At 39.7% G+C, this 23,809-nt stretch overlaps 1 protein-coding gene across 1 annotated transcript in view; it reads right to left on the bottom strand.

Annotated features, from left to right (window-relative positions):
• Positions 1 to 8,885: 8,885 nt before the first annotated feature.
• The window catches only part of TMEM150C (transmembrane protein 150C), a 152,432-nt gene continuing 137,508 nt past the window's right edge, over positions 8,886 to 23,809 (bottom strand). The window contains exons 4-9 of the mRNA XM_040325223.1: positions 21,702 to 21,752; positions 19,950 to 19,985; positions 19,800 to 19,867; positions 18,196 to 18,323; positions 11,805 to 11,982; positions 8,886 to 9,643 (exon numbers count right to left, since the gene is read on the bottom strand). Of these exons, the coding sequence (XP_040181157.1) occupies positions 9,426 to 9,643; positions 11,805 to 11,982; positions 18,196 to 18,323; positions 19,800 to 19,867; positions 19,950 to 19,985; positions 21,702 to 21,752 (679 nt within the window). The 3' untranslated portion in view covers positions 8,886 to 9,425. The remainder of the gene's footprint in view (positions 9,644 to 11,804; positions 11,983 to 18,195; positions 18,324 to 19,799; positions 19,868 to 19,949; positions 19,986 to 21,701; positions 21,753 to 23,809) is intronic.

Consider the following 23,809-nt stretch of genomic DNA (forward strand, 5'->3'; position numbering starts at 1 on the left):
GTACCACTGGCCCTTGAAGGACAACTTTACTTTTGTATAGCTGAGCTGTAATAATTTTCCTCCCACCTCTTTAAGTTCTGCACACACGGTGTTATACTTACGTTCAGCCCTAATCCAGCATTTTAAACTGAGCAGTTCTACTCTGAGCCACACAGCCATTCTCTCAAAAATGGCTGCTTCCTACTGCGCATGTGCACCAGGGCCATATTTATTGTTTTTGGAAAGCCGGACCCATGGCAGCCTCATTGCTCAGAGTACAGCTTTCCCATATGAATGAATAAGAGTGAGGTGTACATGTGCAGTATAAATCGTGAGTTTTACAGAGAAAAGGCTTCCAAACTGAGCTGCACAGTGAAGATCACTGGACTGAAGCTGAAGGTGAGTATAAGACCTAGTGGGCAGCACTCAAGCAGTGGTGGACATTATTTCAAAGGTACAGCTGTACTCTAAAGTTTGACACCAGCCATTCTTTTGATAGTGTGAGGAAAAGTTATATTTGCCAGGTTTCCTGTCTGTACCTCTGGCAAGATTTTTCCTCATTTCCTCTCCCTGTGGCACCTGTCCAAAAAAAGGGAAGGTTTTGTCCTCAGGACAGGAAGGTACATATTGTGAAAACTTTGAAGTTCTCACCCTTAACTCTACAACATAGTACAACAACCCTACAACATGTTCTATGGAGGGATATAATTTCCTGTCACTTCTTGTCCTTACAAGTCAAGGGAAACACCTGTCTGTCTCTAACCATTAAATGCCTTATCCAAAATGAAATTAAAACATTTGGCTTAAAGCCCAACTCTGGGAACATGTAAAATTATGTCTTGCGGTTGGGCTGCTTCCACATTGCAAGGGTAAATAGCTCATTTTGTCTAGGGGAGAGAAGAAACTGTTTTATATACACGATCCTCTATCCCCCAACATATGGCGCTCCTCCAAACTCTGGCAGTGGACTGTCCCTCAGGGTCATCACATCCAATGCAGGGCTATGGACCCCAAACTGCTGAAGTGTGGAGGAGAACAAGCTGCTAGGACGGGTTTTATCTAAGGGGAGGAACAGAGGATCAGGCAAGTAAATCTTCTCTTTTGTTCCTCTAGACCAGGGGTGTCCAACCCTCAGCCCATGAGAATTCAGCATTAGGCCCGGGCATGTCTGTAGGGATGCTGTGTAAGCAAACACGCTAAGGCAGTCAACAGTGACAAGCTAGGCACATGCACGTATGGAAAGATGCGGGGAATGTCGTGCAAGCATAGCAGCTGGGGCTGCCAAGTTTGTAATAGCACTGGCAGCAGTAAAGGCAGGGACTCCCAATAATGCCGGGCAAGTAAATGCCACATGGCTGTATCTAGGGGGGTGCTGGGGTGGGATGCACCCATCCTTGCCCAAAACCTCCCCTCTACCTCCCAACACAGCACATTTACTCTATTTAATTGAAATCCAATCCCCTTATCTATTATTTTTTTAATTCTATCATGGCTTGCACATCACAAAAGAAAACAGAACCCCAAAAAATGAAATTTGAAGATGAAGGAAGATTGTTCAAGGAAAAATATTACTCAGATAGGTGCATTATATCTATGTAAGCGATCGGTAATTTGTAATCTGTTCAACTTTTTCTGCTCATCGCCTATCCTTACTGTTAGTGTATGTGCGGCCCAAGACAATTCCTTCTCTTCCAATGTGGCTCAGGAAGGTCAAAAAGTTGGAAACCCCTGACCTAAACCTAGCAATTGTGAGCAATTAACCCTTGCAGTGTAGGTACAGCCCCACTGCAAGGGAATATTTTAGGAGCCTGGAGTTGGACTTTAAGTTGGGCTTTAATCATAGGTACAATGGATTGACAACGGACAATTGTGCCCCCTCATTTGACTGTCTTTCCCTGGAATATATTCTATTATTTCACAGAAAAAAAGTCAAAAAGGTAAAATCTATTGGCTTTGTAAACCCAAAATCTAAAACATGAAACACATGCCAGTCCATTGCATGCAGTGCATGCAGTGCTTGTGATAGCGCAGCAAATATTTCATACATTGCACAGAAGAAAAGTGTAGTGTATTAGCTGTATTAGCTGTTGTTTATCACATAACTTTTGCAAATGTCTTTTGATAAGGTGCTCATACATGCAAGCTCCACTGGCGACACAGAAGGTAAAGCTAAAGAAGAGTATTTCTCTAATTTTCACATTTAAAAAATAATACACAACTCTCAGTATAAAAAGTATTTTTTTCTGCCCATTTCTGAATTAAAAATCTTTTAAGACATAAAATTTCCTCTCTAAATATAATCTGTTTATATAGCCATGATCTTTTTTTTTGGAAATCAGTGCAAGGAGCAATCTTGTGCTGCAACCTCAATACTCAAGGATTCTATGTTATTAGTGTAACTAGGGTTGTCCCGATGCCGATACCAGTATCGGTACCGATACCAAGCATTTGTGCATCACAGTGAAGTGTATAAGCTGGCCAGGGCAGGGGTGCAGGGCGCCCTGCATATTCCGGTGACCAGAGCTGTCACATTCAGTACAGGAAGTGATTTTCCGTGTCATCGTCGGAAGGGTAAACATCACGACAGCCATCTTGGTACACCATGCACTCGGCTGCAGTAAGCCAGCAGCGGACATCTTGTTACACCCAGCCCATATAGTTTGGGCTGGGTGTAACAAGATGTCCGCTGCTGGTTTACTGCAGCCAAGTGCAATGTGTACCAATGTGGGCGTCGCAGCACATACTTACTAGAAGTTAAATGGCATGAATGATGAGAGTAAAGGAAGGATTTTGCAATGCTATATGCCAAATAGCATTGCAAAATCCTTCCTCTCCTCTCCTCATTAATGTCATTTATTATGCAAGTGCCCATCAGTGCCTGCCCATAATGCCTATAAGTGACATCAGTTCCATCTATCAGTGCTGCCTTTCAGTGCCCATAAGTGCCGCCTATCAGTGCCCATAGGTGCCATCCGTCAGTGCCCCCTGTCAATGCCATCCATCCGTCAGTGCCCCCTGTCAGTTCCCATTATTTAAATTGTCACATGACATAAAAAAAAGTTTTGGTAATCGGTATCCGCGAGTACTTGAAAAAAAGTATCTGTACCTGCACTCGGTCTTAAAAAAGTGGTATCGGGACAACCCTGATGCCCTGTACACACGATCGGTTCGTCTGATGAAAACGGACCGTTGGATTTTTTTCATCAGATATCCGATGAAGCTGACTTTCATCAGTCTTGCCTACACACCATCGGTTAAAAATCCGATCGTGTCCAACACGGTGACGTAAAACACAACGACGTGCTGAGAAAAATGAAGTTCAATGCTTCCGAGAATGCGTCGACTTGATTCTGAGCATGCGTGGATTTTTGACCGATGGATTTCCCCACAGACAATCATTTTTTTTCTATCGTTTTTTTAACCATAAGAAACATTTAAAACAGGTTCTATTTTTTTTCACCGATGGGGAAAAAACGATGGGGCCCACACACGATCGGTTCGTCCGATGAAAACGGTCCATCGGTCCGAAATCAGGCTCACTTCTGCAGAGAAACCAATGAGCTTCTAACCCCTGCTTGTTCAAATACCGATCGTGTGTACAGGGCTTGAGTGTAACTGCAAAAAAACAGATTTTTTTTTATCTTCCCTTTAAAAAAAAAATCACAGGCTGCGTGCTTCCTGTGGAACAATTTGTCTTCGTTATTTGTGATAATTCAAGCCAGTCATTTTGCATAAATCACTTATGCCCTAACTGAAACTCATTTATGGAATTTGAAGTAATTTAACATCATGTCTTATAATCATCCTATCAATCTCCTCTGGATGAATATCAAACATGATGATCATCATAGACACATACAGACTTCAATGCCGGGCCAGCTTCTTGATATTAATAATGACGCAAGTCATTCAATGTTTATTACAGACGGTCGTTTTTTGTGATGAAATAAAACGTAGTTTTTTGTGATGAAAAAAAACGACGGTTTTTAAACTTCATTTTCAAAAACGACGTTGCCTACACACCATCGTTTTTTTCAAAATGCTCTAGCAAAGCGCGGTTACGTTCAGCACTCTTTTTCATTGAAGCTCGCTTCATAACTTGCTTCTGAGCATGCGCGGGTTTAAAAACGTTGTTTTAAACGTCGTTTTAGCTACACACAGTGATTTTTTGTGACACAAAAAACGACGTTTTGAAAAACGACACAAAAAATTGAAGCATGCTCGAATTTTTTTTTGTCGTTTTTCAGAAGACATAAAACAACGTTTTCCCCACACACGGTCATTTAAAATTACGTTTTTAAAAACGTTGTTTTTTTACATCCCATAAAGCGACCGTGTGTACGCGGCATTACATGTGGATGACAATAGATATGAAGGCAGGACTTTGTTTAACCAAAACAATGATACTGAAGTTCACTGGAACATGTAAAATGTAATTAAAAAGGATAGTGTAGACTTTATATCATTTACATTATATAATATTAGATGTGCTCTATCCATTAGAAATAAGAAATACTGTAATAAATTCAATTCTGACATAATTTTTTTGTACAAGGTAAACAATCTGATTTACACCATTTACTTATTCCAAAAGTAAAAAGAAAAAGCCTTTTGACTTTGTAGGCAACAAAGACAAGTCTATGGCTACCTATAACCATTGATAAAAAGACAGAAATCAGGTAACCATCCAAGTGCTGAACATATCCTCTCCATTCCAATGAAATTCACATCTTTATCCTACAAGTGTTTATGAATCACTGTACAAATCAATACCATGATTGTACTGAAAGAGTTTCAAGTGGACCTTCTATGACTGAGGTCCTCCAATGTTATTTGCTACAGTCTTCAGTATCATGTAGAAGGACTTAAGTCAGAATTTATGAAAATCACAAATAACAGACAATCTTTAACCTGAACTCCATGCAAGTGGCTAAATACACAGTAATATAAGGCTGAAATGTGAACTATTTTACCTGCAGAAGGATTTGCAATTCAGTTCTGAAGAATCTTGTAATCCAGGATACCCCGGCAGGCATGTCCTGGACCTCTGCTGCCTTTAAGTCCTACAGCTTGGTCCAGGAGACACCCTCAACCTCTGGACTGGACCAGGTAAGAATAGCAGCTCACTGATGAGTAACCACTTTTCTTCTTCTGTCAGCAAGCTTTCGAGAATAGGCCAATGGCAATGTATACCTAATGGCCTCCCTCCCTTTCCCAATCTGAGTGCTTTTGTGCAGAGGACTGCAGAAAGCTGAAATAAATTCAGGTACTAGTTAAAGTTAAAAACAATATTATTTTTGATGAAAGCATTACTATATTTATTTCAATGTTTCTGCATATACAGTAACTCACAAAAGTGAGTACACCCCTCATATTTTTGAAAATATTTTATTATATATTTTCATGTGACAACACTGAAGAAATTATACTTTGCTACATCTTGTATAACAGTGTAAATTTGCCATCCCCTCAAAATAATTAACAAACAGCCATTAATGTCAAAACCGCTGGCAACGAAAGTGAGTACACCCAAGTGAAAGTGTCCAAATTGGGCCCAATTAGCCATTTTCCCTCCCTGGTGTCATGTTACAAGGTCTTAGGTGTGAATGGGGAGCAGGTGTGTTGAATTTGGTGTTATCACTCTCACTCTCTCATACTGGTCACTGAAAGTTCAACATGGCACCTCATGGCAAAGAACTCTCTGAGGATCTGAAAAAAAGAATTGTTGCGCTACATAAAGATGGCATAGGCTATAAGAAGATTGCTAAGACCCTGAAACTTAGCTGCAGCAGGGTGGCCAAGACCATACAGAAGTTAAACAGGACAAGTTCCACTCAGAACAAGCCTCGCCATGGTTCGACCAAAGCAGTTAAGAGCACATGCTCAGCGTCATATTCAGAGGTTGTCTTTGGGACAATGCTGCCAGCATTGCTGCAGAGGTTAAAGGGGTGGGGGGGTCAGCCTGTCAGTGCTCAGACCATACGTCGCACACTGCATCAAATTGGTCTGCATGGCTATCATATCAGAAGGAAGCCTTTTCTAAAGATGATGCACAAGAAAGCCGGCAAACAGTTTGCTGAAGACAAGCAGACTAAGGACATGGATTACTGGAACCATGTCCTGTGGTCTGATGAGACCAAGATAAACGTATTTGGTTCAGATGGTGTCAAGTGTGTGTGGCGGCAACCAGGTGAGGAGTACAAAGACAAGTGTGTCTTGCCTACAGTCAAGCATGGTGGTGGGAATGTCATGGTCTGGGGCTGCATGAGTGCTGCTGACACTGGGGAGCTGCAGTTCATTTAGGGAACCATGAATGCCAACATGTACTGTGACATACTGAAGCAGAGCATGATCCCCTCCATTCAGAGACAGGGCCGCAGGGCAGTATTCCAACATGATAACGACCCGAAACACACCTCCAAGATGACCACTGCCTTGCTAAAGAAGCTGAGGGTAAAGGTGATGGACTGGCCAAGCATATCTCCAGACCTAAACTCTATGAAGCATCGGTGGGGTATCCTCAAATGGAAGATGGAGAACCACGCAACATCTCTAACATCAACCAGCTCCGTGAGGTCATCATGGAGGAGTGGACGAGGACTCCAGTGGCAAACTGTGAAGCTCTGGTGAACCCCATGCTTAAGAGGGTTAAGGCAGTGCTGTAAAATTATGGTGGCCACACCAAATATTGACACTTTTGGCCCAATTTGGACATTTTCACAGGGGTGTACTCACTTTTGTTGCCAGCGGTTTACACATTAATGGCTGTGTGTTGAGTTATTTTGAGGGGACAGCAGATGTACACTGTTATACGAGCTGTACACTCACTACTTTGCATTGTAGTTTAATTTCAGATATAAGATATAATAAAAAATTTACAATGTAAGCGGTGTACTCACTTTTCTGGGATACTGTATGTCTAAAGTCCAAAGGGTTAAAGCATGTGGCGAGAAAATAACACAACGCTGCTTTTATGACCAGTGTATTGCTTTACACTGACCGAAGGATTGATTCTTTCCTGCTGCTGGCACCGCTTTGAAGGCCGCTAGCCGGAATAGGAGGTGGAGTGCAGTTGGTGTCACTCCACATGGGACAGGAGTCAGCACTACAGAGTTGGCCTCGGCTTATGTGGCTTTTGCTCCCTACTACAGCTCCAAATAGACAAGTAGTTCCTCTGCATTGAACTCTGTTTGATGATCTGGGATAGCAGGTCAGCAAGCCCAGACCGCGATCTACCAGTCACCTGTCCACGATCTACTGGTAGATCGTGATCTACAGGTTGCTGAACCCCACTTTAAAGCTAAACTCCAGGCCCCCCCAAAAAAACATGCACACACAATATTGCAGGTGTGTATTAATTAAAACATTATTAATTGTACTTAGGATAATTTGTGTAAGTATCTGAATTCAGCTTGGCATTAGCCTCCTATAATCTCCTCTACAGCAGTACACTGGAAAGGAAGGGATAACAAGAGTCAATCAGGTGTGCACAAATGCTGACAAGGAACTAGATGCGAGAGCATAGTGGTAACCCAATCAGTTTGCTGCAGCTCCTTACCTGTCCAATCACAGGCTGGGGCGTGAAAGTGACCAGGCTGTATTTCTCAGCTGCATTAGAGAAAGGTAGGTCAGCATCCTGGTAGTCCTGTGTAAATCTCAGGAATGGACGGACAGAAATACAAATCCAAAAACTTTCAAGCAAAATGTTTTCCATATGAATATTTCAAATGTGTATTTAGCTTCTTGACAAAAGTTCAGCTTTAATTTCCTATAAACCTTCATGTTTTTTTATTAAAGACTAGTAAGGGAAAAATACCCTTACTCATCACAGATTGTTTGCTAAGTGGCATTTCATTAAATGCAATAAAATATATGTACACTCACTATTGTAATGTGTTTAGACTCTAAGTAATGCGTATAAAGTAATAGCTATAGAATACTGAATAGTCACATTATTAAGGGTACAGCCATTCCATTGTTTCTAATATGCACATGAAAATATAACTACAGCTGCCTGGCCTTTTGAAATAGAATTTCAACAAATATATAGGGAAGATATATGCAATCAGTGCATTTTTAAAAATGTAAATGTGTATGCACTTATATAAAGCTGCAATAATAGTAATAAACTAAAATTATAGTGCAACTCCAGGGAAAACTTTTTAGTTTGGGGAAGAGTTTTTTCTGAGAACAGTTTTTGGATCCCTGAAACAAATGAACATAGTACGGAATACGGAAAGTGAAGGGAAATCTTCCCAGTAGGACAACAGAAAGCATTAACAGGTGACAAAGTTTCAACCCCTTCTTATGCCCTGTACACACGATCGGGTCGTCTGATGAAAACAGACTGTTTTCATCGGACAAACCGATCGTGTGTGGGCCCCATCGTTTTTTTTCCCATCGGTGAAAAAAAATAGAACCTGTTTTAAATTTTTCTCATGGTTAAAAAACCTATACAAAAAAACGTCTGTGGGGAAATCCATACCTCCTCAGAATCAAGTTGACGCATGCTTGGAATCATTGAACTTCATTTTTCTCAGCACGTCGTAGTGTTTTACGTCACTGCATTGGACATGATCGGATTTTTAACCGATGGTGTGTAGGCAAGACTGATGAAAGTCAGCTTTATCGGATATCCGATGAAAAAATCCATCGGTTTAGATTCCATCAGATATCCGATCGTGTGTACAGGGCATTACTCTGTCAAAGAAGACATTTTTGGATGGAAACACAATTTAACAAGTAATATCTCTGTTTGCTTTTAAACATGTAGAAGTTTAGAGCTGTTACCTGAAACATGGAATCCGACTAGTTTCCAAGATGGCCTCACCTTTTTTTTTCTTATGTTTTCTTGAACCGGCCTCACAATCTATTAGAATTTGTAAACCTCTTGCCTAAAATAGACGTTTAGCCAAAACCTTTTTATTTTAGCCATGGATATAGTAGGGTTATGACCTGTACACATGACCGGTTTTCCTGACATGTCAAAACCCGACGTTTTTCCCGAAGTGATTCCTCTCAAGCCTGCCTTGCATACACACATTCAGTCAAAAAAAGATTGTCAGTATTCAACAAATTAGCCAGTCTTGGTAAATCCTTGATCATAATCTCACATTGGACCACATTCTTGTTGTTTCATTCTGTACAGCAGTCCGTATCTTTGCACATGAATGACGATAAGAACGATCTGGATTGCTTTCTGTGTAGGATCCACTATATTAATCCAAGGAATGCTTCTTCTTCACAGGTGCAAGTTTTTCACGAGTCAGCATTTTTTTATCCAGATTTAAAAAAAAAATATCTGTTTAAAAATTAACACTGAAGAAAGTTTAAGAAATGTTGCGCTGTCCTTTGTAACCACCTTTCAAATGTTCTCACATTTACTTCAGACTGTAGACTTTGTTCATGTGTCCACGTTTACAGGTAATGTTGTGTTAACATCATTTTTACAGCTGATCTGTTTGGTACTCTGACATGTCAGACATATTTTCAGACATACTGTGGAAAATCTCCTGGTGCTGCTGGTTTTCAACACAAATGATTTCAAATCTACAGTGTCTAAACTCCACCGCCAGTGTCCCAAAAAAAGTTACAAAACACATCACAAGCACCCACTGGACTCTTGGTGCGTAAATGTTCATTTTCTGCCATTCAAAGATGAAATCTGTAGAATGCTAAGTAAAGGAAAACCCGGTGTGTTCCACTGTAGAAGCACCCAAAATACAGTCACATCTCATTTTACACATAAGCATAGTATAGGGCTATAGGTTTACGTTTGCATTTCCTCACTCCTAATAGGTCAATATGGATGCAAAAGCAGGTTGATGCAGTTCAAGGTTAAATGCCAATCTGAAGCATTTCAACTGCAGGTCAAATGCACCCATCTATGAATTCTGAATGATCTCTAAGCATCCAATACTGATCTCAAATGCATGCGGAACACACCTGAAATCAAGCTTGATTTGTCTGTTGGCACAGACCCAAAGCCTGTTGACACAGGCCCTTAGACATGTTTTTGATCTTTAACATGTTAGCAAGTGTAGTTTGGAGTCTATTTTTTAAAAAAAAACACCACAATACATATGCTGTTAATATACTGTAAGTACATTATTATGATTTCTGTTTTCTTGTGATAAAGAACCTGCAGGGAGGGAATGCAATGATACCAAACACAGCCTACAGTATGAGTTGGGTAATTGCTATAAAGGGCATTTGACCCTCATGTGTCCCTAAGGAAAACAATGAGCTAGTAGCCAGCATTAGCATCTGATTACTAAACCAATGGAACAAATAGCTCCCTATAGACTACGCTACAAAAGTAACTTCTAGAAACATGTAGTAGCGATTATTCTTGGATCATCGAACAGCAATCATCTGCGGCTGATCGGTGCAAGATTCTTTAGCACACTACTAGAGTGGTGTACTCCGTAGAAAGCCATTTGTTCCACCTGTTTACAAATCAAACGCAACTCATAGCAAATAATCTCTATTGGTTTTAATGGGGTGACTGAGCTACTAAAATCTCTTGTATAGCTCCAGCCTAATGACCTTACTCTTCAAAACTGGTTAAATCTCAGTAATAAGATATTTAAATTCCCTGTCTTGCTCTGCCCTAATATACATTTTTTAGTAAACTTTTAGTAAACTAAAATGATTATGGGCCAGATCCACAGCCAGCCGCCGTAACTTAAATATTGCCATTTAAGTTACACTGCCGCAAAATTTCTACCTAAGTGCCTGATCCACAAAGCACTTACCTAGAAATTTTCAGCTGTGTAACTTAAATCCGGCCGGCGCAAGGCGTTCCTATTCAAATGGGGCGGGTCCCATTTAAATTAGGCGCGCTCCCGCGCCGGCCGTACTGCGCATGCTCACGATGTCATTTTCCCGACGTGCTTAGCGCGGTTTTACGTTGCGCCGGGTTTTGAGAATCGCGACGGGCGTAAAAAAAAATACGAGTTGCGGCGGGAAAAAAAATAATTTGAAAAAAAAAAAAACGGCGACGCGGGATAGAAGGGTCTACTTTTACAAGGCCTAAACAGTTTAGGCCTTGTAAAAGCAGCCCTAATTTTACGATTGCAAACTAATACTTACGGAGAAAAAACGAAGCGTAAAAGCTTTGTGGATCTCCGTAAGTGCTAATTTGCATACCGAAGCGGCATTTCGACTCGAAATGCCCCCAGCGGCGGATGCGGTACTGCATCCTAAGATCCGACAGTGTAAGTCCCTTACACATGTCGGATCTTCTCCCTATCTTTTGGAAACTGATTCTGTGGATCAGTTCCAAAGATAGAAACAGGGATACGACGGTGTATCAGTAGATACGCCGTTGTATCCCTTTTGTGGATCTGGCCCTATGTCATTGGTCATCACCATCACATTATTTCATTTTATAAATCCCCATTTTTCCTTCTTAGAAATTCAATTTTTTACCCATGGAGTGAGTTAATTGAAGTTGCCCTTGTTGCTTTACTAAATACTTTGCTCTACACTGGGACAATACCAAACCTTCTTCTTCTATAAGGTTAGCAAGCCTAGACCAAGAGATCAGTTTCCTTGTAGCATAGTCAGATTGTTGCTTGCTGGGACCTTGTTTCCAGGTCAATAAATCTAGACAGATGAGCATTCCATGGGGTGACAACGTCCCCTGGTTTAAATCCACCCTTGAAATTGATATATGAAATTATTTGAGGGCATGATTTCTGCTTCAAGTAGATTTATACTTAGCTGGGGGAACTTTCAGGCTTGATGTTACTTAGAATAACATTAATGGATGTTCTATACTGACACAGACAATACATTTTCCACATGAATAAAAAGGATACAGATGATAACACAGAGTGTTATTGTTGCTGATAATATAACTCTAGGGATTCCAGTTCTTTTTCCTTCATTCTTAATGTTTATTTTAAAGGTCAGGATGGACTGAATCCAGCAGGCTATTGTGCCAAACCCAAAGGTCATGGAAGTGCCAACATTATGTATAAGTTCGTTGCTCTTCAACTGATAAAAGAAAAACAGATGGACATGCTATTAAACGCATTTTCTTCCAAAGAAGACTATTCACAAATACCTAACAATGGCATAAAATTATTTTGTTTTATTAAAACAGTACTCACTACTCGGTGAGCCATCAAGGCTTTTAATGCTTCTCTCCAGAATTATTATTTTTTTTTTTAAATGTTATGCCGTGTACACACAATAATTTTTCGGCATTAAAAAAACGTTGTTTTAAAAAAATGTCATTTAACCACTTAAGCCCCGGACCAATATGCTGCTTAATGCCCAAAGGCGTTTTTACAATTCTGCACTGCGTCGCTTTAACAGACAATTGCGCGGTCGTGCAACGTGGCTCCCAAACAAAGTTGGCGTCCTTTTTTCCCCACAAATAGAGCTTTCTTTTGGTGGTATTTGATCACCTCTGCGTTTTTTATTTTTTGCGCTATAAACAAAAATAGAGCGACAATTTTGAAAAAAATGCAATATTTTTAACTTTTTGCTATAATAAATATCCCCCAAAAACATATATAATTTTTTTTCCCTCAGTTTAGGCCGATACGTATTCTTCTACCTATTTTTGGTAAAAAAAAATCGCAATAAGCGTTTATCGATTGGTTTGCGCAAAATTTATAGCGTTTACAAAATAGGGGATAGTTTTATTATTTTATTTTTTTTACTACTAATGGCGGCGATCATCGATTTTTTTCGTGACTGCGACATTATGGCGGACACTTCGGACAATTTTAACACATTTTTGGGACCATTGTCATTTTCACAGCAAAAAATGCATTTAAATTGCATTGTTTATTGTGAAAATGACAGTTGCAGTTTGGGAGTTAACCACAGGGGGCGCTGAAGGAGTTAGGGTTCACCTAGTGTGTGTTTACAACTGTAGGGGGGTGTGGCTGTAGGTCTGACGTCATCGATCGAGTCTCCCTATAAAAGGGATGACACGATCGATGCAGCCGCCACAGTGAAGCACGGGGAAGCCGTGTTTACATACAGCTCTCCCCGTTCTTCAGCTCTGGGGAGCGATCGCGAGGGGGTGGCTAGAAACGAATAGCCACGCCCTCGTCCCGGATCGCTCCCCGCGGGTTTCCGACCGCCGCATGTAGCATGGGGGGTCCCAAACGGACACCCGACCCGCGGAAAGGCGGGGACGTACATGTACGCCCATATGCCTGTACGTGCCATTCTGTGGACGTACATATACATGCGGCGGTCGTTAAGCGGTTAAAATGATCGTGTGTGGGCTTCACATCATTTTTCGGGTTCTGAAAAACGACCACATTTTTTTTCGAACATGCTGCATTTTTTAACGACATTTTAAACAATGTCATTTTTCGGGTTGTAAAAAATGATCATGTGTGGGCATAAACGATGTTAAAAACCTGCGCATGCTCAGAAGCAAGTTATGAGACAGGAGCGCTCGTTCTGGTAAAACTACCATTCATAATGGAGTAAGCACATTCATCACGCTGTAACACACAGAAAAGCGCGAATCGTCCTTTACTAACTCGGAATCAGCTAAAGCAGCCCCAAGGGTGGCGTCATCCGCATGGAACTTACCCTTTATAGTGCCGTCGTACTTGTTGTACGTCACCGCACTTTGCGAGAGCATTTTTTAAAAACGATGGTGTGTGACGTAATTTTCCCGACGTGCAGCGCGCAAACGTAATTTACGCCGGGCTTTGTGGATTGCGACGGGACAATAAAGTTGCGACGGGGGAAAAAAAAAATACGCGCCGGGAAAACAAAAAAAAAAAAAAAAATTGACAGCGTCGCTCGGCATGCATTCCTGAGAGGGAGAACTCCATGCCAATTTTCAAATAAAAAACCGGCATGGGTTCCCCCCCCAGGCCCTTAGGTCTGGTATGGGTTGTAAGGAGACCCCCCCTACGCCGAAAAATCGACGTAGGGGGTCCCCCTACAATCCATACCAGACCCGTATCCAAAGCACGCTACCCGGCCTGCCATGAATGGGAGTGGGGACGAGCGAGCGCCCCCCCTTCCTGAGCCGTACCAGGCCACATGCCCTCAACATGGGGGGGTTGGGTGCTCTGGGGCAGGGGGGCGCACTGCGGGCCCCCCCCACCCCAGAGCACCCTGTCCCCATGTTGATGAGGACAGGACCTCTTCCCGACAACCCTGGCCGTTGGTTGTCGGGGTCTGCGGGCGGGGGCTTATCGGAATCTGGGAGTCCCATCAAATAAGGGGGCCCCCAGATACCGGCTCCCCACCCTAAGTGAATGGATATGGGGTACATCGTACCCCTACCCATTCACCTGGAGGCAAAGTGATAGGGCCTGGTATGCTCCTGGGGGGGAACCCATGCCGGTTTTGATTTTACAAATTGCCGTGGAGTTCTCCCTCAGGAATGCATACCAAATGCCGTCGCTTGAATGGGCTTTTACATGGTGTTACTAACTTTACACATTGTAAAACCATCCCTAGTTTTGCGCAAGCAAATCGGAACTTACGCAGAAATCACAATGCTTAAAAGCTTTGTGGATCTGCTTAAGTCCTCATTTGCATACTCAAATCGGCATTTCAATGAGAAATGCCCCCAGCGGCGGATGCGGTACTGCATCCTAAGATCTGACAGTGTAAGTGTCTTACTGATGTCAGATCTTCTGCCTAACTTTGGAAAAAGCCTTTTGAGGATCGTTTCCAAAGTTAGGCACAGAGATACGCAGGCTGAACAGCAGTTCCGCCTGCGTATCTCTTTTGAGAATTTGGCCCTTTGTTTTTTCTACATGCCGAAAAACGTTTTTCTTTTTCATGCCGAAAAATGATCGTGTGTACGTGGCATTACAGTCTTTAGAGTACATTCGGTAAAAGTTATGCATTGTTGGGGGTTACGAGTGGTGCATTTCTGGTTCCATGGTGCGGTGCTAACATTGCAATTGTAAATAATATTTTTTTAAAGCAATATTAAACCCAAAGCCAAAAATGTAATATATTGCAGCTTGCCAATATATATATATATATATATATATATATATATATATATATATATATATACAGTCATGGCCAAACATATTGGGACCCCTGCAATTCTCTCAGATAATGCTAATACTTCACCCAGAAAATTGTTGCGATAACAAATGTTTAGGCATTCTCATGCCACACAAAAAAGTGGAGAAACGAAAAGCCAAATCTGACACATTCCAGGCAAAGCGCCGAAAATGGACTGAACAAAATTATTGTCACCTTCTCAAAATTGTAAGAAATAATTACATTCCAAGTTTGTGACGCTCATGTAATTAAACTCACCTGTATCAGATGCTGACAATATAGAAATCACACCAGCAACCAGTTAAATGACTCAACTTTCCTGTTGTGTGTCTCTGTGTGCCACACAGAGTATGGGGAAGAGAAAAAGTAGCAATGAACTGTCTGAGGGTTTGAGAACAAAATTTGTGGAAAAGCATGGACAATCTCAAGGTTACAAGTCCACCTCCAGAGATCTTAATGTTCCTGTGTCCACTGTGCACAACATTGTCAAGAAGTTTACAGACCAAGGCACTGTAGCTAATCTCTCTGGACGTTGACAGAAGAGGAAAATTGATCAAAGATTGCAACACAGGATTGTTGGAATGGTGGAGAAAGAACCTCCATCAAATTCCAGATAAATTCAAGCTGACCTTCAGGCACAGGGTACACCTGTGTTTTAGCTTGCACTATATGTTGCCATCAGAATGAAAATGGATGTTATGGTAGGAACTTACTTGAGGAAGCCAAAACCCTTTTTTAAGAATGTGTTGTGGACAGACAAAACAAAATTACAGCTTTTTGGTAAAGCCCATCATTCTACTGTTTTCATAAAAATAAATGAGGCCTTTAAAGAAAACAGTCAAACATGGTGGAGGTTCACTAATGGTTCAGGGTTGCTTTGCTGCTTCAGGCACTGTATGTCTTGACTGTGTGCATGGCATTATGAAATCTGAAGACTACCAAAGAATTCTGGGGTGCAATGTAGGACCCAGTGTCAGAAAGTTGGGTTTCCATCAGAGGTCATGGGTCTTACAGCAGGACAATGACCCAAAGCACATGTTAAAAAGCACCCAGTAATGGTTTACGACAAAACACTAAAGAGTACTGAACTGGCCAGCAATGAGTCCAGATCTAAATCACATAGAGCACCTGTGTGCTCCCAAATATTAAATTGAGGGTGCCAATAATTTTCTCCAGGTAATTTTTGGAGTTTGGTGTGGAATGTGTCAAATTTCAGTTTATGTTTCTCCACTTCTTTGTACAAACAATACAAGAAATAAAAATGAGAATGGCTAAATTGTAATTTCAACAATTTTCTGGGCGAAGTGGTGCATTTTATCTGACAGAATTGCAGGGGGGCCAAAATGTTTTGACATGTCTCTCTCTCTCTCTCTTTATATATATATATATATATATATATATATATATATATATATATATATATATATATATATACACAGTACAGACCAAAAGTTTGGACACACCTTCTTATTCAAAGAGTTTTCTTTATTTTCATGACTATGAAAATTGTAGATTCACACTGAAGGCATCAAAACTATGAATTAACACATGTTGAATTATACATAACAAAAAAGTGTGAAACAACTGAAAATATATTTCATATTCTAGGTTCTTCAAAGTAGCCACCTTTTGCTTTGATTACTGCTTGGCACACTCTTGGTATTCTCTTGATGAGCTTCAAGAGGTAGTCACCTGGCGCAGCACCCCATCACTCTCCTTCTTGGTCAAATAGCCCTTGCACAGCCTGGAGGTGTGTTTGGGGTCATTGTCCTGTTGAAAAATAAATGATGGTCCAACTAACGCAAACCGGATGGAATAGCATGCCGCTGCAAGATGCTGTGGTAGCCATGCTGGTTCAGTATGCCTTCAATATTGATTAAATCCCCAACAGTGTCACCAGCAAAGCACCCCCACACCATCACACCTCCTCCTCCATGCTTCACGGTGGGAACCAGGCATGTAGAGTCCATCCATTCACCTTTTCTGCGTCGCACAAAGACATGGGGGTTGGAACCAAAGATCTTAAGTTTGGACTCATCAGACCAAAGCACAGATTTCCACTGGTCTAATGTCCATTCCTTGTGTTCTTTAGCCCAAACAAGTCTCTTCTGCTTGTTGCCTTTCTTTAGCAGTGGTTTCCTAGCAGATATTCTACCATGAAGGCCTGATTCACACAGTTTCCTCTTAACAGTTCTAGACATGTGTCTGCTGCAAAAGGTGGCTACTTTGAAGAACCTAGAATATGAAATATATTTTCAGTTGTTTCACACTTTTTTGTTATGTATAATTCCACATGTGTTAATTCATAGTTTTGATGCCTTCAGTGTGAATCTACAATTTTCATAGTCATGAAAATAAAGAAAACTCTTTGAATGAGAAGGTGTGTCCAAACTTTTGGTCTGTACTGTATATATATATATAGATCTATCTATCTATCTATCTATCTATCTATCTATCTATCTATCTATCTATCTATCTATCTATCTATCTATCTACACACACACATATACATATACCATGTAAGGGATGATGAACACCCTGGTTAATATACATTTACTTTGGTGTCTATTCAAAAAGCAGTAAATGTGACATTCACCAAACATTAGTGGTGGGGAATCAATCATTGTCATTTAAAATGCATGCACCAGGAAGCTTCACCTGAAGTGAAGGTTTGGTGAATGTCAGATTCACTACTTTAACAATAAGTAAAGTCAAAACTTTTTTATATTTGGAAAGAGTGGTTATAACCACCATCAGGTTTTTATTTCTGTCTTTGTCCCCGTTCAAAGATTCACTCTCTTGGTTAATTCCACTGACCACCAATGTCACCAGGAATAAAAGTGAGAGCACATCCAAATATTTGAGTTACCATCAGAACAGAGGGGAACTCTTCCAATGAGGATACTCTAAACAGGAGACATTTCACTCACATCAGAAAGAGACCCAGTCACTTCCTATTAGGTCTAGAGGACAGGAAGTGAATGTAAATTTTCCTAATGACACAGAAGATAAAAAAAACATGAGAGCAGTTTTAACCTTCCCCAACTCTATCCGAAAAAAAGTTTTGGCTTTTGATATACTGTAATTTTATGTTTAAATTTATTTATACTGTACTTACAATAAGTATAATAGTTTAATTTTTAAGGAAAACAAGTAGAGTTAAAAAATACATGACCCGGAAAATAAATAACCAATTACCTGGAAATTACCCAACAACGTCATTCCAAATGATGTCAAACATAAGGCCACAAGTCCACTGATACTGAGCCAGGGGCTGATGGTCTTTGGCTTCAATTGTATGAAACGCAGGACAGCAATAATTAAGGCTAAAATCAAATGAATTCTGTTAATGCAAGGCTTCATCAATGCACAAAATATGTATAAAACAAAAAAAAATGGAACAGTTGTCATCACTCCTTAAAATAGTGAGCTAAAACATTCTTTACTAAAAAAAAGCAGCAATATTTAATTATTTAAAACCCTTAATTTCAATGGCTATACCTATCAAATGAATTTCAAGGAGTATTCCTAACTACAACACTGCATATTGATTGTGTTCTTCTATGCATGCAATTTATCAGTACTGGATGGATTAGTTATGGCGCCTGTCAAATAATGGATGTTCATGCCTTGCACAAAAGCCTGCATAAGTACTAACTTAACACCATTAAAAAGTGTTCCTTCATGCTGTCTGTCAACTAATGTGATACGCTCTGTTAATTGATGTCAGATATATACACTACAATGGCTTTCATTTTGTTTATATATTTTTTTCCAAGTCATGAAAAAATAATTATTTATATACTGACTTTATCAACTGTGACAAATAATTCATATCCATCACTAGTGATTCTTAGGTCAGTAAAGGTGAAATAACATCCGTTGCACATTGAAAAAATGTTTTTTTGCGCTTTTCAATTTCAGTTGGACTGTTTATATAACTAATTAAGTACCTAGAGTTAAATTCTGGTGGTCATTGACACAAAGGTCATGCATGTAGGAGTTTTCAATTGCTGCTTTATTTTGCTGAACATATCACTCAAAGGCTTCTGTGAGCAATTACGGAGTGCTCTCATGTGAAACTTATGGAATTCAGTTAAATGGTTGCACTGTTGAACCAAATCTTGCTCCTAGTTTTCGTATACTTAGTTTATGCTACAACTTTCAACCTGCATTACGATTACTGCGTGGTAGCTGCTCAGTAACTACAGCTATTTCTTAAACTACATCCTATCAATATCAATGGGAACAGCATGATGTACACATTCCTGTCTTCCTGCATGCCAACCACATTATGGAGACATCTGGATCTACTTTCCTAGCCTGTTTTCAGTACAAAGTGGATTTGTACAGTGCAATCATAGGCCATTGAATTCAATAAATAGCCAGCTGTGGTCATTGGATATCCATTATGTGCTATGCAGTGTGCTGGTTGTAATGAAAGCAGAGAATGAATGCATGGAAAAACAATCTCTTTTTTTCAAAAATGCAAAGTGAAAATTACAAAAGCCTACAGAATTCCTTAGTTAGTGATCTGACTTTGGTAAAAACAAATCTAACTTGATTCTATGGGTTACTAAACCATGTTGTGCTGCCGATCATATAAATGTTTATGCTATTGATCAAATCAATAATTACATAAAAAAAATCATAACTATTCAGGTAATAAAATAATGATCTCTTTTTTGTTGTTGTGAGTATTAAATTCGTTTTCGCACTTGTGCCATGTAAAAACACTTTCATACCTAGTGATTTTTTTTAAAATGAATCAGAAAAACCAACATCTTTTAATGCGTGCCTACCTAAAAAAGCGGCCATGTTCATAACTTGACTAAACACGCAGCTTGCAGGAGGTGCATCACCTGCAACACTGGGAAAACAAAAAACTGGTTAGTCCAATTACTATGCATAGTACATTGATTCTCACTTGTCCCAAGAGCCTAGATGCTTACCTTATATAGGGAGGTCTTCTGATTCCATCAGGTCTTCTAAGGAACAGATTAGAAAAATAATGTCAATATAAAATATATTCTTTCATTGTGATAAAAAAATGTTTTTTCGATTCATATACAGTACACAGTTGTGTAACAAGCATGTTTGTCATTGCTTACTTCCCCTTAAAATTTATATTTTACTAGCTGGTATACTCTCTTGCTTTAAAACAGACCGAGATTTAAAGGGGTTGATTTTTTTGGTGGCAAATGAGCAGTTCACTTTGCAAGAGAATTTTTTCCTAGCTTAATGAATAAAGTGAAACTCTGCCAACTAACATCATCCAATCATCTGCAAGCAAAAACAGCTTTTTTCCCCTTGATTGGGTATTTTTTGCAAAGTGAATTTTCACCAAATTCCCTTGCAAAGTGAAGATTCCCTTGAAAAGTGAATAGCGTATGTGCCTTTAGTAAATCAACCCCAAACAGTGAAGATTTGCTATATTTTAGGGAAATTGTAGAAGTGCTAAGTGTGCTTAAGCAGTGCCTTATGTACCATAAAATTAACCATGAAATGTACCTTATGTCTGCAATTCCTCTAGAAAAGAAGCATTGCAATTCCTGGTACATTAGTGTAGCTGCCTGCAGCTTTGAAAGCTATATATCTACAAAGGTGGACTAAAACACTGCTACCTATGACTGCTATTCTCAGAGATGGTCCCCCACTGCAGCCAGTGGTTTCTGCTGGTGCCCTCTACATAATTACAGGAAACAATAGGGTTGGTTTTTGAAGTGTCAGTTTTTGAAGATACTTTAAGTGGCAATTATTTTTCATCAAAGTGGCACCCAACAGTGGGATGGTATTTACCTGCTTTTTCAGCAGTGACACTTTTTATTTGTTGCTTTAACACTTTCTGATCCACTGACCCAGAGCAAGCATTCCAGATCAGTAAGGTTAGAAAAAAGTTAGAAGGAATATATGTTCTGGGTCAGTGATTAAAAGTATTGAAGCAAGATTGTTAGTGTTACAGGCAAAAAATTACTATTTAATAAAACGGAGAGGTCATCAAGGGCAGCCTCCATATAAACTTACATTTAAATAAAGCTTCACGGGGCATCAGAGTAGAAGAGAGAATTGAGATTTCAAGTCTAACTGTAGCTTAAATAATTTCTCTCACTGACCCTCACTTTAGCAATGCAAATATAAGAATGCCAGATTTTGCTGCTTAACTCATCTCTTCCTTTTTGCTGTGCCATAATACGTCCCTCTGTAAATGCCAACCACCACTGCATTTCCAGGTTGAATGACGCCCAGAATTATTCAAAATTTTCAGCTGCATTGGTATTTATGGCCACTCCTCCTTTAGTCCTCTTGCCTACAGGAGATGCAGTCATTAAGGATTGTATAGGGGGAGTACTATAGTGGCATCCTCATCGCAGCATGTGTGGCATTTGTGCGTCCTTCTTCTCCTCTAGCAGGATGCAACTGTGATTTTCGAGCTGTTTTACAGGGAGGAAAAAGGGGGGGGGGTTTATAACAGAAAGTAGAAGAAGGAGCAGGGGGGAGCCTAGGTATATTAGTTTGTTCATGGTATACATGCTGGCTATCGTTTATTTTACAACCATGCAATAAAGCATAATGTCTAGGGGTTTCCCTGTCAGATTCCTGTCAAGAAACTGATTGGAAAACATTTTTTTAAATCTCAGATCTGCCATTTTTTTAAATTTCTTTTATATAAAAACCCAGAAGAAATAGGGAAAAAAACAACTTACTTGTCAAAAGTTAGAGAAAATATTTTGTTATCTTCTATGGCAATGAAGTACCTAAAGAAGAAAATGAAGAAAATGTAAAAAATACCTCTGCAATATAAAGTAATCAATCATATAAACCAAACACGCATTGACTTATCTGGGATTGCCTTTGATGCGCTATGAAATAAAGCAGATACACAAAGTAGCTCATTGGAATGTTTCTGTGATTTCCAGGCAACAGGAAAGAAATTTCAACCACTCATATCTTCTAACCATATACTAATGTGCTCCGTAATCATCTAAATATTTCCATTTGCTGATTATGCAATAAAGTGGTCGTACTTAGGACCAGATTACTTGTATTTTTTTTATATTTTTTTTAGCTATTTTTTTTTTTTTACCTCTTAATACATTTTATCAAGTGTATATTTCAGAAACAAAAATATCACATAAGAGTAAAGCTTCTAATGTTTTCTGTGAAATGGCTAATTAAAGTATAACTAATGGCAAAGTTTTTTTTTTTTACAGAGTGGAAGAGATTAGAACCCCTGTCAGGTTCCTATTTTTGTCTGTGCACCTGTTAGGGAGATTCACCCACTCTATTTGTCTTGTTTACCGCTATCACTAAAAATGAAAGTGAATTTGTTTTCCAAATTTTAGGCTGTCACCAGAACAGGAAATCTTCCATTGGGGACACTAGTTCTGGTGACAACCAGAAATTCTCTCACATTGGAGGGACTTCCACTTGATGTGAACATCAGACAGGAAGTGAAGAGAAATCTCCCCAGATGTCTAAAAAGCCTGTCAGTGTTATAACCCTCCCTTACTCTATCCAAAATGAAAACAAATACAAGTTTTGACTTTAGTTTTACAGTACTTTAACTGTGACAAACATTTATTTCTTATGAATGATTTATATCTCATAAATTTGTGATTTATATCAACACATCAAGTAGCTTCATTTTGTGCTCTTCCTAATAGACAATTTTATCACCAGTTAGATGTGTGTGATAATCTTATTGATGATTCATTTTATTCTTTACAGACCAGCTGTCTAAATTGTTTTTGTTGTGCCAACTTTATAATTCAAATTAAATAAATGATTCCAAACACATACCAAAAATGTATTCTAATTTTTACTTACCATGTTCCACCCCATTTTGTATTTTCAGTGGGAGGTTTTAAGGATTTACAATAATTTTAAGTGGACACTCTTTCTTTTGCAAGCCAAGTAATGTGTAACGCTTACAAGTTTGTATTGCCTATTAAACATATCATAGCATATTCCCTGACAGTATTTATTTCTCATCCAAAGGTCAACACTATCCCTGTTCGGGTATCATCAAGGAAACGTATTTACCTTGTGGAATGAGATGTTGGCTGAGAGGTGTGTTGACCAGTGATTTTAGTTCTTCACCAGCCAAATGAACTCCAGTTTGAGATATCAGGGAATTTTAAAGCAGTTTTATTTACCTAAATCTGATGGCACTGCTGCAACTCCTACAGGATTGGAGGCCAGTGATCCACTGTAATGATTGCATCACACCACTGCAGTCATCCGGAACCTAAGAAGACCCAGCAACTGGACAGGCAACAAAAAATGTTCACACAGGCAGCAAAATGGGCACCTGCTTAAGGATCCTCCCACTCTGCAGTCTTAAAGATAGAAGACTTGAGACGCAACACACTGGACAGCCAATTGGAAGTGCTCACATCACTCAGGTAGCAACATGAGGACTTGATGAAGGACTCTGCAGTCTTTAAGATAGGAGACTCTGGAACCAACATGTCACCTGACTATGGGGGAGTAAATGTGGCTTTTAAGGATGGGAGTGTTTTCTTGTAAAGGCAGGGGGTTATTATGTACAGTTGAAGCATGCTATTAAAGCTCAGAGGTCTATGGAGGTGTTAAAATTCTCATCCACTCTGGTCTTCTGTCATGCAACAATCTAGGTCCACTAAAGTCTTTATCTTTAACTGTTACGTTGCCCTTCTGGAAGTATACTTGGAAACCTTTCCTAGCTTGGTCTGTGACAAGTGGGAGAAAAATGTTGGAGACATACCGGGGATCAATGGGAAGAGGCCCTAGAAACTGATGGAATGTGCTCATTGAATGTTTCACAGAGAAT

Source organism: Rana temporaria, chromosome 1, assembly GCF_905171775.1.
Source record: "Rana temporaria chromosome 1, aRanTem1.1, whole genome shotgun sequence".
NCBI classification, from domain to species: domain Eukaryota; kingdom Metazoa; phylum Chordata; class Amphibia; order Anura; family Ranidae; genus Rana; species Rana temporaria.